This window comes from Spea bombifrons, chromosome 1, assembly GCF_027358695.1.
Source record: "Spea bombifrons isolate aSpeBom1 chromosome 1, aSpeBom1.2.pri, whole genome shotgun sequence".
NCBI lineage: Eukaryota > Metazoa > Chordata > Amphibia > Anura > Pelobatidae > Spea > Spea bombifrons.
The window spans coordinates 149011989-149036391 of record NC_071087.1 but is presented as its reverse complement, the minus strand read 5'-3'; the positions used below and the strand labels follow the sequence as shown (position 1 = coordinate 149036391).

Genomic DNA, 24403 nt, shown 5'->3' with positions numbered 1-24403 from the left:
GCCACTACTTTTCTTTTACCTTCACCGTAGTAAACCTCTCAGGGGAAAAACGCAGGCTATCTATCTTCCTGCGTTGTGTTTCTGGTATAAACAGATTTGAGTCTATTTAATATAGTCAAAAACTATTGATCTTTTAAGCGGAGTGTTTAATCCCTGAGTGAATCCAAAGCATTATTATAGAGGTTCTGCTCAAATGCATTGCCTCCAGCTGGAAGAATTTAGCGTTCCATTGTGTACTTTGGTATTTTTTTTCATACTTCTCATTTGCGTTCAGTCATTTATTTTGTTGCTTTTTGTACATTTTGTTTTTAAGTTTCTGAAACACTCAGCAGCTGAAGTTGGCTTAAAATGATCATTACAGTGGTTTTCTAAATTCAACAAAAGAATTCTTGAAACTGATGTTTAAACTATTAACAATTCTGAAATAAATACAAAGGTTGCAACGATACAGCGTCATCTAGAAAATATGTAGTTTCCCATATGAACAAAATAACATGAAAGTAAACAAGACTATTACACTTTCAAATCTGTTATGTGCTTTGATAAGTGATATTCAACAAAAATGCAGGACAAAGACATGAACTATTGATGTGAACATGGAAATTAAAAAAATGGAAAATATAATCCACATAAAAAAATCAAAGTTTAAATAAAGATGCTCCATATTATTCTTTTTATAATGTAGAACACATTCTATACCTGTACTGCCCAGTGAAGAGCTGTTTTGAAGTCCTTGTCAACCAGAGTAGGATCTGCTCCCTTTTGTAAAAGGCATTGCGCATGTTGTGGTCGGTTATGGAAGGCGGCCCAGTGAAGAGACGTCATCCCCTGTCGTGAAAATCATTACAAAAAAACTTCAGTTCAGACTAAAGCTAAAACTATGAAATAAACTACCACATACTTAAAAAGGGCATGATGGAAGAGTTGATGTGACTTACATGTAACATAAATGGAATGTACGTTTGGATGATTTGGATGAATAGTCATTTGGATGATTTATCAAGTCTGAGAGGGTCTGCTTTTCTACTTTTTTGAAAATTAGTTCCGCTGCTCTGTAAAGTAACCTTTGGCTGCTGTGCTAAAACTGAATTCAAATAAAGACAGAGGCTTGTGACAGCTGTGACCCCTATTTGAAAATGTGTAGAGCCTCCCCAAAAAGATTACAGTGTACTGAACAGAACTTCAAGTTAATAGATAGACCAACGTGCAAAAAAACCATTGATCTTTGGAGTTGCACTTAAAATACATATTTCAATACGAAGAGGCCTACAAGATACAATCTTTATGATATACAATAGAATAGTAGGCACACAAAATATCTTAGACAAAAAGAAAGAATGCAGGCTTGCGCTATAGAGAAAGGTCGTCAATGCCAAACTGTATCCGCAGTGTCTGTTTGTCAGCAATTGTCTACACATTTTTCTTCTTCTGGTGTGCGGTAAGTGTTAGTTTTGTGTAATACATTGTATATTTTTATGCCTATAAAAGCACACTACCCTTTGTACACTTTGCTGTAACTCAATCGCATAACACAAGATCCCATCAACTCTATAATGATTCTTACCCGCGTTCATACTAAAGAGACAATTTTACATATAAGTCAGCAATATTTGATTCATGCCTGGTATTAATAAACCAGAAAAAGAAGCCATTAGTCACAGCGCTTGTATCCCAGGATCTCCTGAGCACCGTATGGCCCGGCACCAAACAGCACAGCGAGGACCTACTTTGTTGCAGTTTGAATGCCAAGATGTTTCTAACTTAAAATGTGATCGGCTAAGGCAGTTACGCACCTCATTGTCCTGGTGATTAACCTCACTTAAAGTTGACTGTTGCAGCAGGACATTTAAAAGCCTGCAAGAAAACAAGTCAAGTTAAGGTTACCGATATTTAAATGTACTATAATTAACAAAGCAGTCAGTAATATCATGTACAGAGTCCCAAAGTGATGCTTTTCCTTCCAAATATTGTGTGTGCGCAATATAAAGGTTGTTGCTGCATTAATGGATGCCATTGAAAACAAGTTTGAGATGAACTCACTGACAGACAGACAGACAGACACTCTATAGCCTGTCCTACGGTGTATCCCCACTCTGGAGCATCTCAAGTTTTAGCTCTCTTGTGCCATTACAGAAGGAAAATCCTCATCAACATATCAGAGAGATCAGTCTCTGCACGAGGGAACCAACAATCCCAGACGTACGTTTCGGCCGTCATGGGCTTCGTCCTGCCCGTCCTCTGTGAGCTTATGTCAAACTTGTTTTCTATGGTTGCACTAATGGAGGCTAGAAAATAATTACTGTATCCTGAAAATAAGTCTGAATAAATTAAAATGAGCAGCAAATAAAGATAACACTAATAGGGTGGTTTTTAGTGCCGTATTTGAGTATGGTTTTATCTCAGATGTGACAGTTCTCCTTAATATTTCCATTGGTATCTAGAATTATATGTATGAATTTGAAGGTCTACCAGAGCATGTTTGCAATACTCAAGCCTACTATGGTTTCTTAACAGCAACTCTTCTTGATTTGGTTTTCTATAAATGTTTAAATTTTTTGTCTATAAATATGATAATGATTTATAGAAAGCATAACTTTTATAACACGTTTTATTTTCAGGCAAATGTGATAGCAACAGAACAGGAAGGAATTAAAGGGGTACTCATGATACATGCAATATTCTGACTGGTAGTATATGTTTTTGTGTTCTCTTTATTTTTGTTTGTTTTATTGTTTTATAAATGAAATAATACACTCAATTAATATGAAGTCCCGCATTAATGTAAAAATATATATGAACAGCCTTATAACTCCCACTTCCAAAAATGGATAAATAAATCCAAGTATCACACACATACAGATATTAATAATGCAAGAAAAGGTGAACAAATCCATTGTGTTTTAAGAGATGTATAATTAAATCCTTTTTTGTGCTAGCAAGTAAATTACTGTATTTTCTTGGTTTGGGTGTCTAGAACTTATCTGGAAAAATAGTTAAAAGCCACAAATTGTGTAATTGTTGCACCTGACATCAGACTCGGCGGTGGCAGCATGCAGTGGAAGTCTGCCGTTTTTATCAGGTATGTTTTGCTTCGCGCCATTCCTGAGTAGACTTACACAGCCTTCCAGCCATCCCTGCAATTGTAAAAAAATAAAATACATATTTGATGCTGCGTCTTTTAAAGAGATGAATCCCAGATTGTAAAAGTGCCTGCAGTAGTAAAAAAATTCGCAAGAAATCACACAACACATTATTTTCATTATCATTAATGATTTCAGCGGTTGGTCTGACAAGATCAAGTACTGATTAAAACTTGAGTTTTACACCAGGAAAATTGAGCATTCTAGATGGGCCGAATGGTTCTTGCCTGCCGTTGAATTCTATGTTTCTATGTTAAGGGCAACACATCAAATTAAAAGAATGTGTGATTTACACAGGATGCATTATTTCCAGTAAAAGTAGAAAATATGTGATTAAATGTAGTCATAATATAGAAGAATATCAAAAATGATTCCAGTTACAGTGGTAAGGTACAAAACGAAATCGCACTGCAATTTTAGATATTTTTTTGGGGGGGGTTATAAATAATTGACCATGGGTGTGTTTTGAACGTATGAGTATAAATATATTGATTATCAGTTCCCAAGAAGTCTGCCCTCGGACATATGGGAGATACATTTAAATTAGAATATAATAAATAACATAATATATAAAAACAAAACAGCAAACAGTGGGGTCTGTGCATCAGCAGGTTATGTGTAAGTTACTGATGTAAAATTGATGTAAACTAAAGAGATAAATATTACAAGTTCAGTTACAAGACGCTAACTCCAAGAATGCAGAAGTAGGAAAAATCAGAAATGGATGCAAATGTAGTGAATTACAGAATACACAACATAACGTTCCAAACACAATGGAAACTTAAGTAGGTTTTACACTTAATATGGGCAGTAGTAGTTTTTGTGTTCTTCTTGAGCCAATGGATACAAGTAATATGTATTTAATTCTAGGTATGTTTAAAATATGTAAAAAAAAATGTTATCAGATCATTTAATATTAATGTGTGCTTATAACGTGTAATGCTTTTTTCATCTTACCCTCGCTTAGCCATTTATTGGTATTCACCAACCTATGCAACAATGTGAAAACTATATTTCCTTATAAATATAAGCATATGGTTTTATAGAGTGGAAATAATCCTACCAGGTATGTTGCAAGGGATAGACTAGTTCGGCCGCAGGCATCTTGAGTATTTATATTAGCTCCCATTTTCAACAATAATTTTACTGTATCCACCTGACGTCCTGAAACAGCATGCATCAAAGGTGTGCAACCTGGAAAAGAATTTAATACAGTTAGAAAAAAAACTACTTTAAGCCATAGTACAATTAATATTAATGTTCACAAACTTGTAAACTTGACCTTGTCATCATATATGTCCATAGCAATAATACTCAAATCAAATAATAATGATATCATCATTTACTGACACGCACTTGGAAGGGATGCCAGGTATGTGACAATAAACGTTATCATTAATGTCCGGTTCCATATCTGAGACTAATCTGCACTAAAATGAATTTTAAAGATAAAAATGTAATGCTTTTTAGTAAATGAGCATAGCCTACTACTGGTATGTCAACTTTTTTAATATTTTTTTCAAGAAACAGTTCCACTGGAGAAATAATTATATTTCAAGACATGGCATGATGTAATGAGATATGGTACGAGCATGAAAATACTGTATTAATTAACTTGTATGGCTTGCGTCAGGGGAAACTCTATACCTGCAAGAAGTTCTCCAGTGTAGGAAGAACATTTTCATCCAACTCTAATACTAATCATTGCATTTGGATGTTATGGTGATTGGTCTAGAATTACTCTTTATAAATAAATTATAGGATACAAACGGATGCTCGTATAGGTTGTGGGTAAGTTATGAGCCTGGGTTCCATGGATCACCATGAAACTCCAATAACTTGGGCCAGTTGGTGGCAATGACTGAGCTGTCTGTCTGATATTTTTTTCACCTGCTTCTGTAACGAGTGTCACTTTTGCTCCCTTGTTAACCCATCCATATAATAAATATTGTACACATAACAGCATTCATTGTTTTTGTGCCCATCAAAGAACTGAGCAGTATTCTGGCTGCACCATGCCGGTTAATTTCAGTAGGTCCTTTCAAGATCTCAGTAGAATCTTTATACAGCCTGTGTGTTATTATTATGATTATTTTCCCCGCTGTGCTTGTTGAGAAGTACTTTACAATCAGCTGATTTGGAGAATGAACAAAAAATTACTTTCTTGGCTCTTGGCTTTAATTAGCTTGCAAAAACAGACGTTCTCCGTAGCTTTTATGCCAGCTATAAAGTCTTCTCTGAACGGCTAGTGTACGGCCAAACCAACACGAAAAAAGGAGAGGATTTTTATTAGCAATGTTGCAAAAAAATGAAACTTTATCGTAAAAGCTCCAGAACTGGCCAGTACACAAGACCCAGAGGACTGCAATTATCATGCTTCTAAGCTGAAAATCTACACTAAGTTGTATTTAATAAAAAGAATGAATCCAGCATTGAGCAGCTTTTATGTGTCTCTGATCAGAGTAGCCACTGAATTTAGAAGTGGCTCCGCTCAGGAGGTCTACTCAGATGAATGCTATTGTAGGAGCTTCTACATTGAGCCTCGGCATAGCATTGGGCTATAAACACCACCGTTTTTTTGGTAAAACACCCAAAATTATAACTGTATGTCAGCACATGTCTTATATGAGATTGACAAAGATTTGGCTGGATTCAATGAATTTCTCTCAGTTCATTAATCATACCTAATCTATTTCTGTTTATTCATTTGTTTTGTTTTTTCATTGTGATGTTTGTGAGGATTCCTAATGAATAAATTGTGATATAATTGTCTCCAGCACCGAATCCACTTCATTATGTTTGAGACTCAACATCTCATTTATTTCTGTGAAAACGCAAAGAAGATGGAAAGCTGTAAAAGCTGTAGTTCGTGTGATATGGGGTATGGGATTAGTTCACACATTATACAGGGTTTAGTGAAATAGATCTTTCTATCTTTATAAGTGCATTCTATAAAATCAAAATTGTGGCCATTCTTTCTTCTTCTGGATTGTTAACAAAAAAAAAATCAAGATGGCAACTTTGATAGAAAGCTGCAAACTGTGAATGTTGTTGCGTGTGACATTAAAAATGAGGGACATTATCTTAAAAAATCTAACAATTCACACTGCCATAAAAATAACATGTTCTCAAAGGTACTTCAGTTTTTACTTTTATCCCAGCCTGAAACTATAAAGATGTAGGATGAATCATGCTGAGAAGAAATGGCTTAACCTTTTCGAAAGAGCAGAGAGTAATTGTAGGATATAATTTAAAAACACTTTATTTAATAGTATTAAATATATACGCTGGTGCCAATTAAATACAATTGTTCACTGCATTATAGTCATGATTGCTATTATGATTTTTGTTGACTACTTTTTTTGTACAATTAAACCCCACTCCAGCCATAGTTAATGGTTTTTTTATAAATAATAGCAAAAAGGAATCCTTTCATACTAATACTTTGTAGGATGGTATTTTAGGAACACGATGTTCTTGAAATTCTGTCATTCCCATGTATTTGTCGCATGGCAGGAAAAAAAAAACTTTTCTGTCTTAATTTTCAAATGTAATAGAAATAATTGAAAGGAGAATGGCGAATGCAGAGAAGGGAAGTCTATTGCGAGTCTGCTGTGGTCCAAGGTGGGACCATGCCTTTGATACAAGACCTGGGCTTAGGTTGCCTTTTGAGGTATCTCAAACGTTGTATGAGTGTCTGTTTGAGACATGTATGCATACGTAGAAACATTTGAAAGCAGATAAGGACCACTTGGCCCATCTAATCTGCCTGTTTTTCCCGCATAAAAATATCAAGCCATATATATATATATAGACTTTGGTCCTCTTGTGTATCCTTCCAGAAATGTGAATTCCCATCAAATCTAATCTGGTATTTTGAAAACTGGCCTTTCAGCCCATATACTTTAGAAAGGATCTTAAACTGAGTTTATGGTAAAATTAGCATATTTCAGTGTAAGAACTTTGCTTCCTCTCTCTGCTTCCAGTAGAAGACCATACTTCAAGCTGAAAAGCTAAGTCATGGTAGATGCAACTGTATTTGAGTGGTTACACAAAATAATGACTATATTCCAAAAACAATAAATCTGACTTACTGTACCACCACTTAGATACATGGTACACTCATAAACTGCCATGCCATCCACCATTGTCTGTACAAAACCGGCTAACTGTATTTTTCCTATTTCATTACGAGGAATACACTGTTAATCTCAATTTAACTAAATGGATTTTACACATTTAACATCCGATTAATATATGTAATATGTCTTTTTTCCAGATTCGCTCTATACAATTCTCTTTGTGAAGTTACCTTCATTGTCACAATATTCTAAAATAGACGGATCTTCGCGTATGATTGCAGTCAATGTGTTGACATCTCCATTAGCTGATGCTTGATAAACTACAGTCAGGTCAATCTCTTCTGTTGAATCACCTTGAAACATAAAATGAAAAATCAGTCTATAACGAAGTATTGTTACAGATCTCGGGGTAGGACGGTAAATACTGTTACTTTTACATTTCTGGTGTTACAAAAACGTCAAGTAAAATGGCTGCATTTATCAAAAATAGCTTTTTTTCTAAAGACAACTATAATAAAAGTTATATGGCGTTTTCTTATTTGGCATGCAAATCCCATTGTAATATTTCAAGTAAATAACACATACCTGTTAATCCTTCACTGTCAAACCAAATGCCATCAGCCTAGCCTTGAATTATATTGATTTACGTGGAATGAACAATAACTAAGCTAAAGGTGAAATAAAGCCTAGTTGTAGATTATATTGTAAAAAATGTCAAACCCAGTACCTTTATAAAATGCTGTCTTGTACCCCTTTGACTTTAGCCAATGTCTTAACTCAGTTACTTATATCTGCTAATATCTGCTACTTATATCTGCCTGTGGCTTGAAGGTAGGCAGACAGACGAGAGCAAAGGCTTGCACTTCCACAAATCAAAACATGCATTCATGTGTTCTTCTTTTATTGCATTTTAGGATATTTATTAATAAAAATGGAAATAGAATAGTTTGTTATTGACCTTAAAATGTACGAGTGTTCCTTTTGTTTAATAGTTTTTAAGTGGCAGTTAATGGAACAGTTGGTATTCTACAGCCAAGGACACATTTCTCCCTGTTACCTTATTTGACTCTTACTAAGGTATAGCCATTTTTCTACTTTGTTTAAATGTATCTTTATTTGTTCACAGATATTACAAAGATACGCAATCATCAAGAGATCAGTGTCATTTTTTAGTTAAAATAAACAAATATAAGTATAAAACAAGTGTCACAGGCTTGTAGGTAAGTGGAGCATAGGCTGCAGCCCATTCTGCCCTCTGAAGCACCACTAAAAATTCTATCCTTCTTGGCAGGCGGTACACGCCATAAAGATAATTTAGCCGTTCTCTTTGTTTTGCATGATTGCTAAGCAGCATGGGAAACTTAACAGTTGTTGGTTGACTCTGATCTAGGCCATAGCTGGACACAGCACATGTAGTAAATCAGAGTTATGATCTGTAGAAAAACACAGCGAAGACAGCGAGAATCTATGGCGGCAGACTGTCATTTTATAATCATTTTATAATCTACTGTACTGTACTTTCATTGTGAGTTTTACACAGAGAACATTGGGAGGGGTGGTGAATATTTCATTGACGTTAATTGACTGATGTGACTATTTTCTTAGACACATATCAATTTTAATTGACATCTGAAGAGGATGCACTGGAGGAGTTAATCAAAGCCTAAATATCACCCAACAATGAGTGACATATTAGTTCCTACAGCTCCTTAACCAACCAAGAGAAAAATACTCATTCTCCACAATAAGGAGAATGAATTATCTTTGCATTACTTTTGGCTGGCGTTTAGTGGTAACTATACGGTCTAAGGATTATTTGGAAAGACAATATAGCAACAGCTAGAAGGTCATGGTTAAGTCATATGTACATAACTAGAACTTTTTACCTTCCTTGTAGTACACAGATACAATCCTTTTGGTCTCGGTAAAGTTTCTATGGTTACATCATGGTTGTAATAATTAATTATATATAAAATAAAATGTACATTTTTTAATAATAATTTGTGTAAACCGGCAGTGTTAAGCCTCAATGTTTGCTCCCGTAGGAGCCATCAGAGGCTTGGGGGGAGGTCTGTCTTACTGTTGCTGGTAACAGCAGCAGTTCCCCTGCAATTGCCATGATTGTGGCATTGTGGGGTTTTTTTTTTTACAAAGAAGTATCAATTATGTCATGGGTCTTCAAAGGGAAATTTTCTGATGATGTGCCTGGTACGTCTTTTGTCGCGAACGGGTTCATAGTAGTTAAAATCGCATTGTCTGAGATTTACCTCGCCTACTAAACCTTAACAACAAAAACAAAAAACAACAACATTAAGTTCAATAGAAAATTTCTACTACATGATTCAATGCCATGAACATTCTAGAGCAGGGCTGTCCAACTGGTGGCCTGCAGGCAGCCCTTCATGTACTCGTTTGCAGCCCGCTCAAACCAGCAAGATAAGCAGCAAGAGCGTGCTGGTCCAAGGTTCAAGGGAGCAATTGCCTCATGGGGTGTTTCAAAACTCTTCAAACTAGGTCGGTGAGAGTTGGACCACCCCCTTGCAGATGGAGGAGTACAGTGGGGTCCCTTTGGGTGGGGGTGAGGGGGTATATATAGTTGTATGAAAAAAAAAGATTGGCAACTGCCTTGAATGTTTTCCACTTTTTTAATAGGCTTTCTCATTGCAGAATGATGGTTTGGAAATGGCCTTATAACCCTAACCAGCTTGATGAGCCACAACAATTGCTTCTCTAACATCATTGGCCTTGTGTTAACACGTACCTGAATGCTCCAGACCAGCAAAATGCTAAAACGTCATCTTTTATAGAGGTGCTCACACTTTCTGATAATTAATTAATCAAGGGCATTTAATTAGCACCACCCATATGCTAGCTAGCATCTTAATTCCTATGGAAGCAGTGAGGGTGTAAATCATGACACGGTGTAATATGTCATGTGTTGTTGTTCATCTGAGGTTGAATTTACCTATTGTTTAATTTACCTGCCAAAAATTCAAAGACGGTGTACCTTCTTTTTCACACGACTGTATGGCAATATACCACCCTAGGATTAAGTATTGTATGCAGGATAACGGAAGAGAAGCCAATCTTCAGTCTCCTATTTGGATAATAGGTGGTTTTGTGGACCCCATTTTATTTTTTGTATTTATTTATTTTTTTAATGTGTGTATTACAGAGAGATGTAGTGAATTTGCATGTTTCATGGTCATGCAAGCTCTTATTGAACTTACCTGCCCTCACCTGTAACACAACAAAAGTTAAAGTCACATACACTAGGAAAAAACTCATATTTTAGCAAATATGCAACCTTAGTTGAATCTGGGCATTCAACTTAACTCTTAACTTGATAATAAATGGGCTTTATGGACAACAACTCTTTTTACCTTCAGAAAACTATCATAGGAGTTGTAGTGCTCAAAAGCGAGTGCACTAGAGGAACATACAGAAACTGATACTTGTGGAAATATTTATTTCTTACCTATATTTTTAGCATAGTTATGGAACTCCTTACATGTGCTTACCCTGTAATATGTTCTGCACTGTAAATGTAATGGGGAGTGTGTGTAATATACACGTACGTACAACCACATGCAGGGGATATGTTCACTGGGGGGCTTTTAAGTCATTTAGTTCTTGTTACTTTTGGTATTCTGCTTGGCAGTGGTAATTATTTTGTAAAGTAAAGCAATGTTAATTTGCTCTACATGTAGTGTAAAAACGCTAATTTGCTAAATTGGACCACTGCGATAAACACTGTTTATTTTTATATGTTTGGTCAATTTGTTCTTTTCTATTTCACACTGTATAGCAAAAAGTAATCATGTCATTCAGAAATGCAAAAAATGTATGTATTTAAATAAATAAATTTAAATCTTTTTTAAAAATAAACAATTTAAAAAGTTCAGAAACAAATATTGGTGTCATTTGCTTTTCATTTTGATATTTATGATCAGATTGTTATCAAAATACAATCTGAGTAGTGGCCCTAACCCACAGGTTTCCTCATTGCTCCTATATTGCCCTATGGGCTACTCTGATTTGGAAATTGTGTTAGCCAACTCTCTGGATATGGTAAATGATAAAATAGCATTTACATGAATTTCAGGCAGTAGGGTTGATAGCAATTATCAATTTCATTGGGGTACAATGCTTAATGAACTAAGAAAGAAATGATATTGTGAGTTTGTGAACAGGGCCCTCTTTACCTAATCTGTCAGTTTGTTATACACTTTTATTATCAGTATTATTAATATTATTATTATTATCCTTCATTTTTATATACGCAAAAAATTTACACAGTGCTTCTTAGAATACATATATTCAAGGGATACGACAAGACTAGAATTGATAAACTAAGACAAATTGATACATTAAGTAGAGAAGACCCTGCTTGCAAGCTTACTATCTAGACCCTTTAAGTCTATGTACTGCATGAAGCGCTGCGTAAATTGTTGGTACCACATAAATAAAATATAATAATAATTCTATGCTTTTCTGTGCTCTCTATATTGTATGTGTTTGGGATAGGGCTTGTTCTGCAAATTGGGCATGGTGTCAACCAAATTATGTTTGGTGCACCATATTACACAGCCAGTGGAGCCACAGGAGTGAAGCGCCGGCACCCGAGACAAACGCCCCAACACAGGAGTTGAAGGTAAGTGACCTACAAAGGGGGGGTTTAGGGAGGGAGTGGGTAGATCGTGGGTAGATCGTGAGAAGGGGGTAGGGGGGGAGTGGGTAGATCGTGAGAAGGGGGGGAGTGGGTAGATCGTGAGAGGGGGGGTAGGGGGGAGTGGATAGATCGTGAGAAGGGGGGGTAGGGAGGGAGAGGGTAGATCGTGAGAAGGGGGGGTAGGGAGGGAGAGGATAGATCGTGAGAAAGGGGGGGTAGGGAGGGAGAGGGTAGATTGTGAGAAGGGGGTAGGGAGAGGGTAGATTGTGAGAAGGGGGGTTAGGGAGGGAGAGGGTAGATTGTGAGAAGGGGAGTAGGGAGAGGGTAGATTGTGAGAAGGGGGGTTAGGGAGGGAGAGGGGAGATTGTGAGAAGGGGGGTAGGGAGGGAGAGGGGAGATTGTGAGAAAGGGATAGATGGGTTGGGGGTGGGGGGCACCCTTAACAGATTCTCGCACCGGGGCCCTGAGGTTTCTAGTTACGCCCCTGTACACAGCCCCTTAACTGGACTTGCCTTTTGGGCTGAACGGTGCCAGAATATCCCTATATAGGTTTCTAGGATGCAAATATTTTTCCTCATCCATCCCTAACTGCTTCTTAAGTATGCTTCTACCACAACTGTAGTGCATGCTAACTGAAGTTCTATGGAATCTTATATTATGTATTATTATATAGAAGCAGTCACATTGAGGTTCTCAAAAACAAAAATCACATGCACCAATTTGACTCCAGTATGCATAAAAAAATAATAAAAATGGGATTTGAGTTTCCTTTTAATGTTCAATTTATTATATTTCCAGATGCACCAATAAAGCGCTTCTCAGTGTAGCTGACTGTAGGAAACATGTCAATCAACATAGTTTCCTAGCTATAAGTAGGTTAATTAACTCCCTAGTACAAGACTTGTTGCCAATAATTTGCCTGTTGCGTTAACGAGGCAAAGTAATGTATCTTCTGAAATGACCTGCTAATTAGGTATCTGTCGAAATATAGTGTAATATGCTATACAAATCCCCAGACATTCATGGATTTTGCTATATTTTCATATTTCAAGTATATGCTGAATAGAAGTAGCAGTTGCCTAATATGCTATGTTTTTATGTAATTTTCATAAACTGTAGACAAGAGCATAGTGGGACTCTAACTTCAATAGTGCTCACAGATTTTAAAACCACCATGGGTATTTTACTAGGACCATTTTGACACTTTTTAGGAGGTTATTTTATTACCAATGTCGTTCAGATTTAGCGGTAATTTAATTACCCCCCCTGGTTTTCACTCATTCCTTGAAATTCTGTTTTTTATTTGTTGTCCAGAAAATGAACATGAAAAACCTTGTTTCATGCCAAGTAATATCATTTAAGTTAACTGCACCCCAATTCAAATTACAAATACGTAATATATACGTATATATATATTTTTGCATTGTCTCATAGTAGCACTGTCTTGCTAAAAGTCCACTGTGTGAACTGAAATGTGGATCTGTAAAATAACATTTGTTATTTTCTTCAGTTTAAAGACCTATCACATGACAGATTTTAGGAAGGTGACTCTTCCATCACTGACACCCATAATGGAGTCTGTCTGTGCTTCTGCAAATACCCCCCTGCAGGGCAGGAACCCTTGCACCAAGCAGCCCCCCCACCTGACCTCCTACCTCACCCAGCACAACAAGCACTGTATCCATGCTATGTAGTGCCGGCTAATACAGAAATTGCTCTGCAGCATGCAGTCAGCAAGTGGGGGTCCTTTGACACCAGGGGCCTTGAGGTATTTGCCCCATTGTTATTCCATCCCTGGCCGTGTCCTGTAGCAAATAAATATACTCTCCTATAAAGGTGAACTCCTCAAAGACTTCTCAATCCATAAAAGAATATAAAATGTCACTGGATCACAGGAAATGGACTTAGAACTAGGTGTCTCCTCCCAGACTCATATATACACGTGAGGGGGGGAAGGAACAAATATAGCGCAAGCCCCTGTGATAATTAAAATCCAATCTCAATTTATTAACATAAACTCACAAAAAAAATGTGCAGTCAGAACCATCTCAAGCGGAATAAATGCTTTGCATGTGGGTTACCAGTCAGTGACGATGTTCCACGGCTATAGTGAGTCAGCTTCCTCCAGGTTGATATAAATGCATTTACACACACACTCTGTCTCCCAGGCACCACAAACCCTAGGTTCACCCCTTACACACTCACACGATACACACAGTAAAGACCAAATACTAACACACACAGCCATGATAACACCATATTGTAACATGCACTAAGCCTAACACCGTTGCTCACACACACTCATGCTAACACCTGAAATCACACATGCTAATAACATGCCTTCACACACACACATTCTAACACCATGCATTAACACACAGGAATACCATACTATAACACATACTCCAACACAATCCACCTACACAAAATGCACACATGTCCACTCCAACACCATACACTCATCTCCTCTCCCTCACGCTCACCCATCACCAATGCCGTTCATGCAGAGCCCTGTTTCAATGCAGCTCACATTCTCTATGAACTACCACGTCACTACTGCTGGGGCAAATATCATGCTTTACATGACCCCACTGGGTGCCTCAGCTGCTGTCTAGGAAGAAGTTAGCAGGACAAGCGGGAGCATGGGGCCTAAAGCAATCACAGGGATGGGGGAAAGCAAATGCATATGGGGGTTGCGCAAAATCCACCCAAGCATTTTCAACAGAAAGCACATGTAAATTTTAAGGGCCCACTCAGCTATCATATGATTACTGGAGTGCCCCCTTAAATGGCACTGACAAATTCCACATCCACATAATTTAAGTGTGTTTTATTTTGCTCTCTATATATGTGTGTGTATCTGTCTCAAATGTTTACTTTGCTCTGTACATTGTGTGCATCATCCTAAATTGATCATAGCATATACACTTTTGTGTTTATGCTTGGAAATACAAGCTCTGTTTTGTAAAAATAATATTTTTGTTGGAAAATATATTAGTCATTTTAGATTAGTCTGTTGATGACTAGATGGATACCTTGGGAACGGTTTTTTATAATAATAATACGCTGAAACCTAGTTCCCACCAAGGGTATTTTTTCAGGCAGGTGGTCCTATGGCATTTCCCACTGTGTTTTTTGTTTGAATATCTTCTTTGGTTATTGTTAATGTTGGGTTCCCGCAGAGCTGTTTTGATGTAACCCTTGTTCTGATTGTTCATAAAATCCGGTGCTTAGACAAATACCTCATTGACAGGGACACTGAGCAAACTGTACAAGCGATATGTATAGTGCACCAAAAAATACCTTAATTATACTGAATTAATGCTACGTTTATCTCTGTGGATACAAAAAACCCCCCAACAATAACGAAGAAGAAAACATTAAAAACAGGGTTCATCCATTTTGACCCACGTGATGATGTAATGCCTGAAAGGACACATAAGTAAACCATTGAATGCACTTTTGTGTAGACGCTAATACATTTTAAAAAAAAAACTAAAAAGTTAATTTTAGTGTTGTAATGTTTCTTGGTACCATGAGCGTTGAAAGAGTATTTTTGAGTTAGGAGGAATCCAGCCATAATGTGCACTTGTAACGCATATATATATATATATATATATATATATATATATATACCGTATATATATATATATATATATATATATATATATATAGAGGTATTCTACAGGACTTCCTCCATATACAGTTGCCCCTTTCCTGTTGAGGATTGTCCATTTAAGCCAGTGATTAAAAATGATGATGAACCCATGAGGTGGCGATTTTCGCAGTGATGAAATATGTTGTTTCATACACTTTATATACGTTGGACTTTAAGATCATTTTCTACCTAGACCATCTTTTGGGATGGAGAAGCCAACATTGTATATGGTGGACTTTTCTTGAAAACCGACAACCCAGCTCCTGCGCCTTACAGGTCACATCATGCTTCAGCCGCCTGCGCACCTAGGTGTTGAGGATCCATGCTAATACAAAGTAGGAATAAAGCTATGTTTTCTTTAAGATGAAGGATTTGAAATATCATTACCCTAGCAGCTTGACGCCAGCTTTCAGAAATGAATATTGTTTTAAAATGCCTGCAGAATGTTGTGTCTACTAATGACAGTTATTTGGTCTCTGTTACAACACACTATGCTGTGAATGCATACGTTGAAGCAAATGCTATTTTTATGGCAGATTATTTACTCCTTAAATGGTGGAAAGGTGAGTCATTCCGATATAATACACAGTGGTTCTTAACAGATTCCTTCCCTTCAGTATATAACATCGATCTGAAGCTGTCAATTTGTCACTGCAAGTTTGGCTACCCTAACGGCAAAACCCGCTGCAGCTAAACCAGCGGCACGCGGAGAACCTTCTTGCTGTAAGAAAACAAAATGCTAGAAAAATACAGAATATGCTCAATGGTGAAATTATGCAGGGTTATACCAGAAGCACAGTCCTCACTGCACCTCGCTACTAACCCTGATGCTTGTCTTATGCAGAATGCATGCAGCCAAATGTCAGAAGACACAGGACATACGTGATAGTAGCCACCTTGTTGCCAAAGTTAGCAAGTGATGAAACAGAGCCTAGAACAACATTGGGTGACTACAAGTAGAGAGCTGCCCCGGTTATGCACCAGAGAGGCTGCCATACCCCAGATTTGCTATCCTAGGCCGAGGCCAACTAGGTGACTGCCCAGGGTGATTTGATTTGGAAATTGTTTTGTTTTATTGCCCCTCCCCAACGATTCCAAAAACGAAAAATTTAAGCTATGAAGAAAGGCTGTCCAAATTGTTTTCGCTGGATAAAAGTCTTCGTGGGGATAGGATAATCTTTTACAAGTATGTTTAAGGTCAATGCAAAGATCTTTTTGGAGATCTCTTTATAAATTGTACTGTCCAGACAACACGTGGGTATCCCTTAAGAGAATAAGAAAGGAACTTTCATCTTAAACATAGAGAAGGTTTCTTTACTGTTATGGCGGGTAAGTTGTGTAATAGAGTCTCATCTGAAGTCCTTTTGGCCAATTCAATCAATATATTCTAAACACGTTTGGATGTTTTCCTAGATATGAAATGTATACAGGGTTATCACAAGTAAAAGTAGATAAGATAATGTTGATCCAGGGTGAGTCTGACTGTCTTGGTGACATGAAGGATTTTTTCCCTTGGAGATGACATTACTGCCTTTTTTCTTCTGGATCAACAAATATGGTTTTGTGGAATGGTTGAACTTGAATAGGTTGGAGCCGGGACAAGAAGACCACCAGAAAAGGCAGAAGAAAGAATAAACAGAGAAGAAGAAGTGGTGTGAAGGAGAAGCAGAGACACAGAGAATGTAGGGAGACATTGACGGAGAGGATAAGAGTGTGTGTAAAAGCGTCAATGAGAGAGCAAGTTAGAGTGCAAAAACACAACAAAAGGAAAAAGAAAATTCAAAGCTGTCTGTTTGTTGTTCGTTTGTTTTGTTGGGGCCCCTCCTCGTTTTCCGACATTCGTACAAATTGACAAACGTAACAAAATGTGTTAAAATTAAACAAATTCAAATGCAGTCAATGATATACTGTATATAAATAGCATTGTGCTGCGTCACAGTACTTACACGGTATGTCTGACTATACTGATGATGCTTTTGCCATGTAATAATAATGTTAATAATTAATAATAATATACATAATGTATAGTTATTGAAATTGTTGGTATATTGTTATAACTAATACATAAAATACAAAAAAACGCAGGTGGAATCAAGGGGTGTGCTACACCTTCACTGACTTTCTATCCTTGTCACTGAATCATGGCAAATGATGGACATAATATGCTTTGCTATTCTGCTCGTGGAGGTAGAGATGACATGAGAATATGGAACAAGAAATCTAAATCTGAACAATGCAAAAACAGAACATAAACACAGAAGTTAATGTTTTTTAAAGCGTGGTTGAGATATTGTTTTTTTCACAGATGTAAGAGACACCTCCTCGAAGTAATTTTTGATTTGATGACGAGAGCATGAAATGATGGACGGTTTTCCAACATCCTTGACAATTATATAGCTAAATATGGCCTGTCAGCCTACGTTGCCGTTTTGTGTGGCATTGATAAGTTACAAATGTTTCGGATTTCCTTGTGATGCTTGCATTGACCAAAGATTGGGTCTTCCCATTCTCGCGAACCTGTTCACTTTTTTTCCATCATCTTTTCATTTACCTCTTTCTGTTTTACTTTTGCAATCAGTATTAAAACGTAACATGTGGCCACGTGTATCCAGCCAGCAGATTAACGTATGTCATTTGGTGGCTGGTAGCCTTAGTGCTTTCTCCAGTCTTGCCCTGGTTTGACCCAAGACAACATTATAAAATGCAACCTTTATAGATATATTACAAAGTTTTAAGTACAAAAAAAGAAAACTATATAAATAATAAAATAGTTTGAAAACAATATATAATTCACTATTATACCTCTCCACTTCAGAACTGTATTTCCAAATGATTAATATTGGTAGGGGGTTATTTGATTACAATTTCCTGATCTTGTAGCCTAAGAATAAAAAGCTACTTAAAGTTACGCCACCAATTTTATAATTTCCCTAATCCTAATGTTCAGTAGAGGGTGATGGTATATTTAGCTTTTTTAGCCAAATCTTAATAAAAATATACTAACAAACCTTAAATTATATTGGCTTGGGTCGCAGATTTGTTGGACATAGGATTGTTACTCCAGGATTCATGATCCGAGTGTAAAGATTTTGTACAAAGTATCTGGAAAAGCTGAAGTTGACTGCTGAACTTGCAGTAGAGTCAGAGTTATAAGAAACATTTTGTGCACCTGTTATTAATATAGTTTATTGATTTATATAGTGCTCTCATGTTCCGGAGAGATGTTCAATAGTGTGAGCTCAGCACTTCAGTGGGTTAACATTATGTATCGTTAGCACAGCAACAGCCCACATTTGAGTTGGCCATGGTTGTCGAGTTTTGGTTGGATTTTAACATGAATATAAGTTATTAAGCAGGTACATACCTCCCAACATTTTAACCCCTTAAGGTTAAACCCAGGATATATATTTTTTACACTTAGGGACACAAGGGTTTATATATACCGTATTGGCTCGAATATAGGCCGCACTTTTTTCCCCCACTTTAAGACTTTAAAGTGGGGGTGCGGCCTATATTCGGGGTCTACCGCCTGCCGGGCAGGCAGCGGGGTTAGGATACAGATCCCCCGCAGCGATGCAGGGGACCTGCATCCTACTCCCCGATACGCTCAGACAGCCTCCCCTGCCAGCACTTCCCATGGGGGGGGGTGCCGGCACGGGAGGTTGTGCGTTTTACCTCTGCACCCCCCCCCTGGACTTACCGGAGCAGACTCCCAGGTGTCTTGCGGGGTCGGCGGGGGACATTGGGGAGGGGGCGGCAGAGGAGGACAGTGGTAGCATATCTCGGGGAGGGAGGACAGTGGCAGCATATCTCGGGGAGGGAGGACAGTGGTAGCATATCTCGGGGAGGGAGGACAGTGGCAGCATATCTCGGGGAGGGAGGACAGTGGTAGCATATCTCGGGGAGGGAGGACAGTGGCAGCATATCTCGGGGGTGGACAGAGTGGCAGCATGTTTTTTTGGTGCTTTTTTAAAGAAAAAAACTTTTTCTTTAAAAAAGCACCAAACTTTTAGGGTGCGGCCTATATACGGGGGCGGCCTATATCCGAGCCAATACGGTATATATATATATATATATATATATATATATATATATACACACGGTATATATATATTCCTGGACATGTGGGGCTTATTTGTTTAGAAATCTTATGTATATAGATTAACCATATAACAAAATATTTTAGAAAATGAGGGAAAAAGTTAGAACCCCCCCCCCAACATTTCCATGGTTTTAACCTAAAACAATATACATAGCCAGTGGAAAAAAATATAGATAATTTTATATTTAGGTATTTCTGGATGTAGCAGTGTTAAAATTTGAACATGTACATTCACTTTTTAATATTTTTTAGTTTAGTTTGTATTCATGTTTATTCTAATCATACTAAGAATTTTGTCTGCCTGGCTCTCAAAGATAATATTACGTCCTGGGCCTTAAGGGGTTAAAGGGACACTTATTTTAGGAGTGTGGTTGGAGGCATAGCTGTGCTAAAGTAACTGCTGAGACTCTGTGTGACTTTGTGACCTATTGATGGCTAATTGACTAAGGCATATGGGAGAAGAATAATGTATTCTACAGTATATTTCCACAGTTTAATGTATAAACATATTTCTTTGGTTTATTTCACTGTTGACCACTGAGATACGCTGATCCTAACGACATTATGAGCTGCTATAAAAGAGGAACATAAGGCGAGGTAAGGATTTAAGCTCCATAAAGACCTGTTTTAATTAATATTCTTAGACTCCTTAGTGCACGGTATTAGTGGCCACCAGCAAAATGATTACCCTGGGGTAAAGTGTCTCTCCATCTCTGTTTATCTGTCTTGTCCTATGACACCTAATTAGCTCTAAAAGTAAATTATATTTCCGAAAGAACTTTTTCCCCTTGGGAGAATGTGCATTAATTAATAATATCCTTAAAAAAAAGCATCAGCAGTAATGTATGTGATAAAAAATATGTTTATACCTATAAAAGCAAGTTTATTATTTATGATACTTCCTTTATCATATATATATATGTGTAATATATATATATATATATATATATATATATATATAATTTTTTTTTATTCCACCACAGTGTATACTTTCTGCCCCTATGGTGGATAAAGTTTTATGAATAAAAGTTCCTAGATTTTTTTTTAAAATGGCAAAACAGAAGAATAGCAGGAATGATGATGAACAAAGAGTCCAGAATTTACACATTCACGCAGAAATCTAGGGAGCAAAAATACAATTGTTTTGCAGAACATCGCACAGGAATAACTCGCTTTGCAATGCATTACTTAATTCTTCTCACATTTGTGGATACCATTGCAAATGACCACTATGAAGCATCTTTTTGTTTCTTTTTACTTTAGTTTTGGAGGAATAATTAGTTAACTAGCCAGCAATACTGGTTAACTAACCAGGCCATATCTCTGCTGCGGACTGAAACTCCCATGATGCACGTAAGGATAATTATTGGTCACTCATGTACAACTTCATCATACGAACAGCATCAGGCCTCGATAGTAGACGTTATCTACAGAGCGATGCGAATGATCGCATCCTCACCTATTAAAACGTGCGCAGTATTTAGCTGGTTGTGGAATAGGACGAGTAAAGCGTGAGATTCGCAGTTCATTCATTACTGCGATGATCTGCAGCGTGTTGTTGTATTCTTTGGCTGTTGTAGGAGATGCATTCAATCCTCACACTTCAAAAGGCAGCTTAGCTCCATCACGATTTCCATAGCAACCTGTACATGTCAAATTGGTTCTCCTAGTGTTTATTATGCCTCAAGCCACTATGAACACGGTATATTTCCTACTATAAGAGACATAGAGGCTCGTCATTCTGCTGTATAGTCAAACATCGCTTTTTTTTTTTTTGCAGCGATGTGATAAATTCTCAATAGTATGCCCATTTTGCAGGGCAGTATCACATAACTACAAAAACAAGGTTTTTTAAGTAAGTGTTGAAAAACAAGAAATTCCCTTACTTTACCTTGAGAGCAAACAAACGGATTTATAAGAGTAGTATGCGGGGAATAAGTGAATGTACAGCCCAAAGAATCTATATACTAAGTAAATGTAGAATGTCATATAAACACACACTTCACACCAAAAGAACAAGTAAATGAAACATTTCGTAATGAATACAATTTAACAAGTAACTTAATGTTTTCTTTAATTTGCTGAAATGATTTGGTTACGTTATAAAGTACAGATTGACTCAAAGGTCAAACTTCTGTCGTATAAATATATTCATTGTAGGTTGTCATTCGCCAATCCGTATTTGTCTATAGTAAGTCTGTCCATGAATGCCATACCAGAAAGAGTTGCCTATTACGTGAACATTTATCAGAGCCTAGCATTTAATTAACTCGTTAATCAGCAGGGGGGGGGATATGGAATCCTGCTCATGGTGGTTAAGGGGTTAAAATGAGAAACTCTATTCTCTTAAAAAAAACATACATGATATAGAAAAGCGTGAAAATTGGAATAGAAATAGTGATTTGCTTACCTTTGTGCTGGTCGAACACAGACGAGTTGCTGAAATCCATTGTGTCTTATCTGTTTGCAGAGAGACCAAGTAAATATCATTTACCTGGTTGCAGGAAAAGGATCTGGTGTTTTACAGTAAGCAGTACATGTGCTTAAAGCTGTCGCATAGTCTTTCTAGGAGAATAACAAACTGCCTTATGGGCGCTGCTGGCTGTTAACAAGGATAAACATCACCCGTAAACGCATTTTGTCATGAGACGGAGATTCCTTCATTGGCAGCTGCACACAAAGCCTATTAATGCACTAATGAACACATGTGTTGGGATGGAGACGTCCTAGTGAGTGAATCACGCCGTTTGCCTGTGAAAGAACAGAGGAAATGCAGCTCAGCACCACAAGCAGGAAAGCTTTAAGCAAATACAGATCTCAATGGATGAATGATTACGATAGCCAGAAAGCATCAGACGGAGCATGTGCAAAAGAGACTATGCCCGTCTGATACAAACGCTCTGGGAACAAACATGCAGGAGTGCGATCTAAAGCACTGAGTGGTGGGGTCTTCAAATGTCATTTCAATTTAGAAGGAGAACCCCCATTAAATACGTTTGGGTATTTTGTTACGTGAAATTTAAGGAGTAATGCACTAGAGTAAGTACACCAGATCTCACTTTAGTGACTTTAACATCCCCATTGACACTCCTTTGAGGTCTGTGACCTCTAAGTTCCTTTCTATTACCATCTTGGTCTATTTCCACTTTGATCTCACACAGTATTCCCCATCTCAAAATTATTATTATTATTTTTTTTTCAATTCTCCGTTTATTAATGCAGCAGTCACAAAGTGTACACAGGCAAGGATATACCAAGTGGATTACAGAATAGTATGCAGACATATACATTGCACTGAAAAATGTAGGCATCCTCCGGCACAAGGGCGAATATACAGTTGAATAGATTGAAGAATTCAATAGATATAGTCCATCAAGAGTCAACAGATATCATATGGCTCATGAATAAGAGGAGCTGAGTGACATACAGAGAACAGCATGTAAACATAACAAAAAACCGAGGTAAGTACCAACGAGAACGCCTGCAGGGAGTACGTCCCAAGTGTACAGTGGATTAGAGAAAGGAGTAAAAAACAAAAATAAAAATAAAGTTCCAAATGAGAAAACCATGTCATCAATTACGCGACTCAAAGGTGTAGTGACCTAAAATGTCAGTGTGTGCAACAGAACCAGGGGTACGAGCCCCCAACTCTATGGAGAGGTAGAGGAAAGCGTCAGCTAAGGTACAGTCGAACCGTCAGGGGCACCGAAGATAAGTCTAAAATCGGGAGACACTACAAAGGAGTGCCACCAGAACCAGCGGGGGTCATGTTGGTGACCTTTGCCCCTAGCGGACCAAGTCAGTTCCTCCATTTGAGCAATAAACATAAATCTCTGGAGCCAGGCATGCAAAAATGGGGGATTAGAAGACTTCCAGAAGCGTGGCACAACAGATTTCGCAGCATTGAGTAGGTGAATCGTCTGGGATCGTTTATAAGCAGCATGTGGGAGGGGGTTCATATGTAGGAGCATGGTCGCCGGGGTGAACTGCATGTCAGGTGCACAAACTAGTTGAAGAACCTTCCAGAGCGTCTCCCAAAAGTCGTGAATCGTAGGGCATGACCTTTCTCAAAATTATGACCACATCCTGGATCTTACCTCTACAGTAAGACAGACTTGGGTAACTAAGCGAGTAATGCATTATGTTGCGTTGGTTTCAAATAGAAGAGCTTGTTAACGTCTTTTTTAAAGCTAAATTAACGGCAAAACGGCCACTTACCTTCAAAGTAGAACACACTGTTGAATATAATTGATAACCAGTGTCAGGCCCCTAGAGGCAATTTTTCTGGCGTTTTGCCCTTATGTCCTTGAGCAATTTTACTGGCAATATACCACTATTAGCCCTTTAGGTTAATTTGTTTTTTCTTGTAAGTGCATACCTTCTATTGTTGTAAATGTAAGGTAATCTAAATGGTACAGAACATATGGCCAGTGACAATGTTGCTTACAGTAGCATGGATAACATGTTGATTTGGCTCCCTCAGATAGTGATTTTCCTTTCATTTTGAAACAAAGGCAGTGAGCGTAAACAAAAGTCAGGGTCAGACTTCATGAAAGGAAAAGAAAAATAATTAAGAAAAAAATAGAGAAAAAAATCTTGCAGCTAAGTGACAATAAAGCACTCAATTTATAGATAAAAAAGTGAAAAAAACCTGAAGTCTGAAAAGGTAAAACGCGTTGGTTTTTCTTCTACGGAGACACCATAGTTTGGTCTGCTATTACAGGTGTGTCTTCTTTGCTGAGTATGGGA

At 37.5% G+C, this 24403-nt stretch overlaps 1 protein-coding gene across 1 annotated transcript in view; it reads right to left on the bottom strand.

The window, feature by feature from the left end:
* ANKRD55 (ankyrin repeat domain 55) overlaps window positions 1-22435 on the bottom strand; it is a 30935-nt gene extending 8500 nt beyond the window's left edge. The window contains exons 1-6 of the mRNA XM_053448057.1: window positions 22065-22435; window positions 7453-7575; window positions 4204-4334; window positions 3025-3134; window positions 1794-1854; window positions 700-828 (exon numbers count right to left, since the gene is read on the bottom strand). Coding sequence (XP_053304032.1) covers window positions 700-828; window positions 1794-1854; window positions 3025-3134; window positions 4204-4334; window positions 7453-7575; window positions 22065-22104 — 594 coding nt within the window. The 5' untranslated portion in view covers window positions 22105-22435. The remainder of the gene's footprint in view (window positions 1-699; window positions 829-1793; window positions 1855-3024; window positions 3135-4203; window positions 4335-7452; window positions 7576-22064) is intronic.
* Between the last annotated feature and the right edge of the window lie 1968 nt (window positions 22436-24403).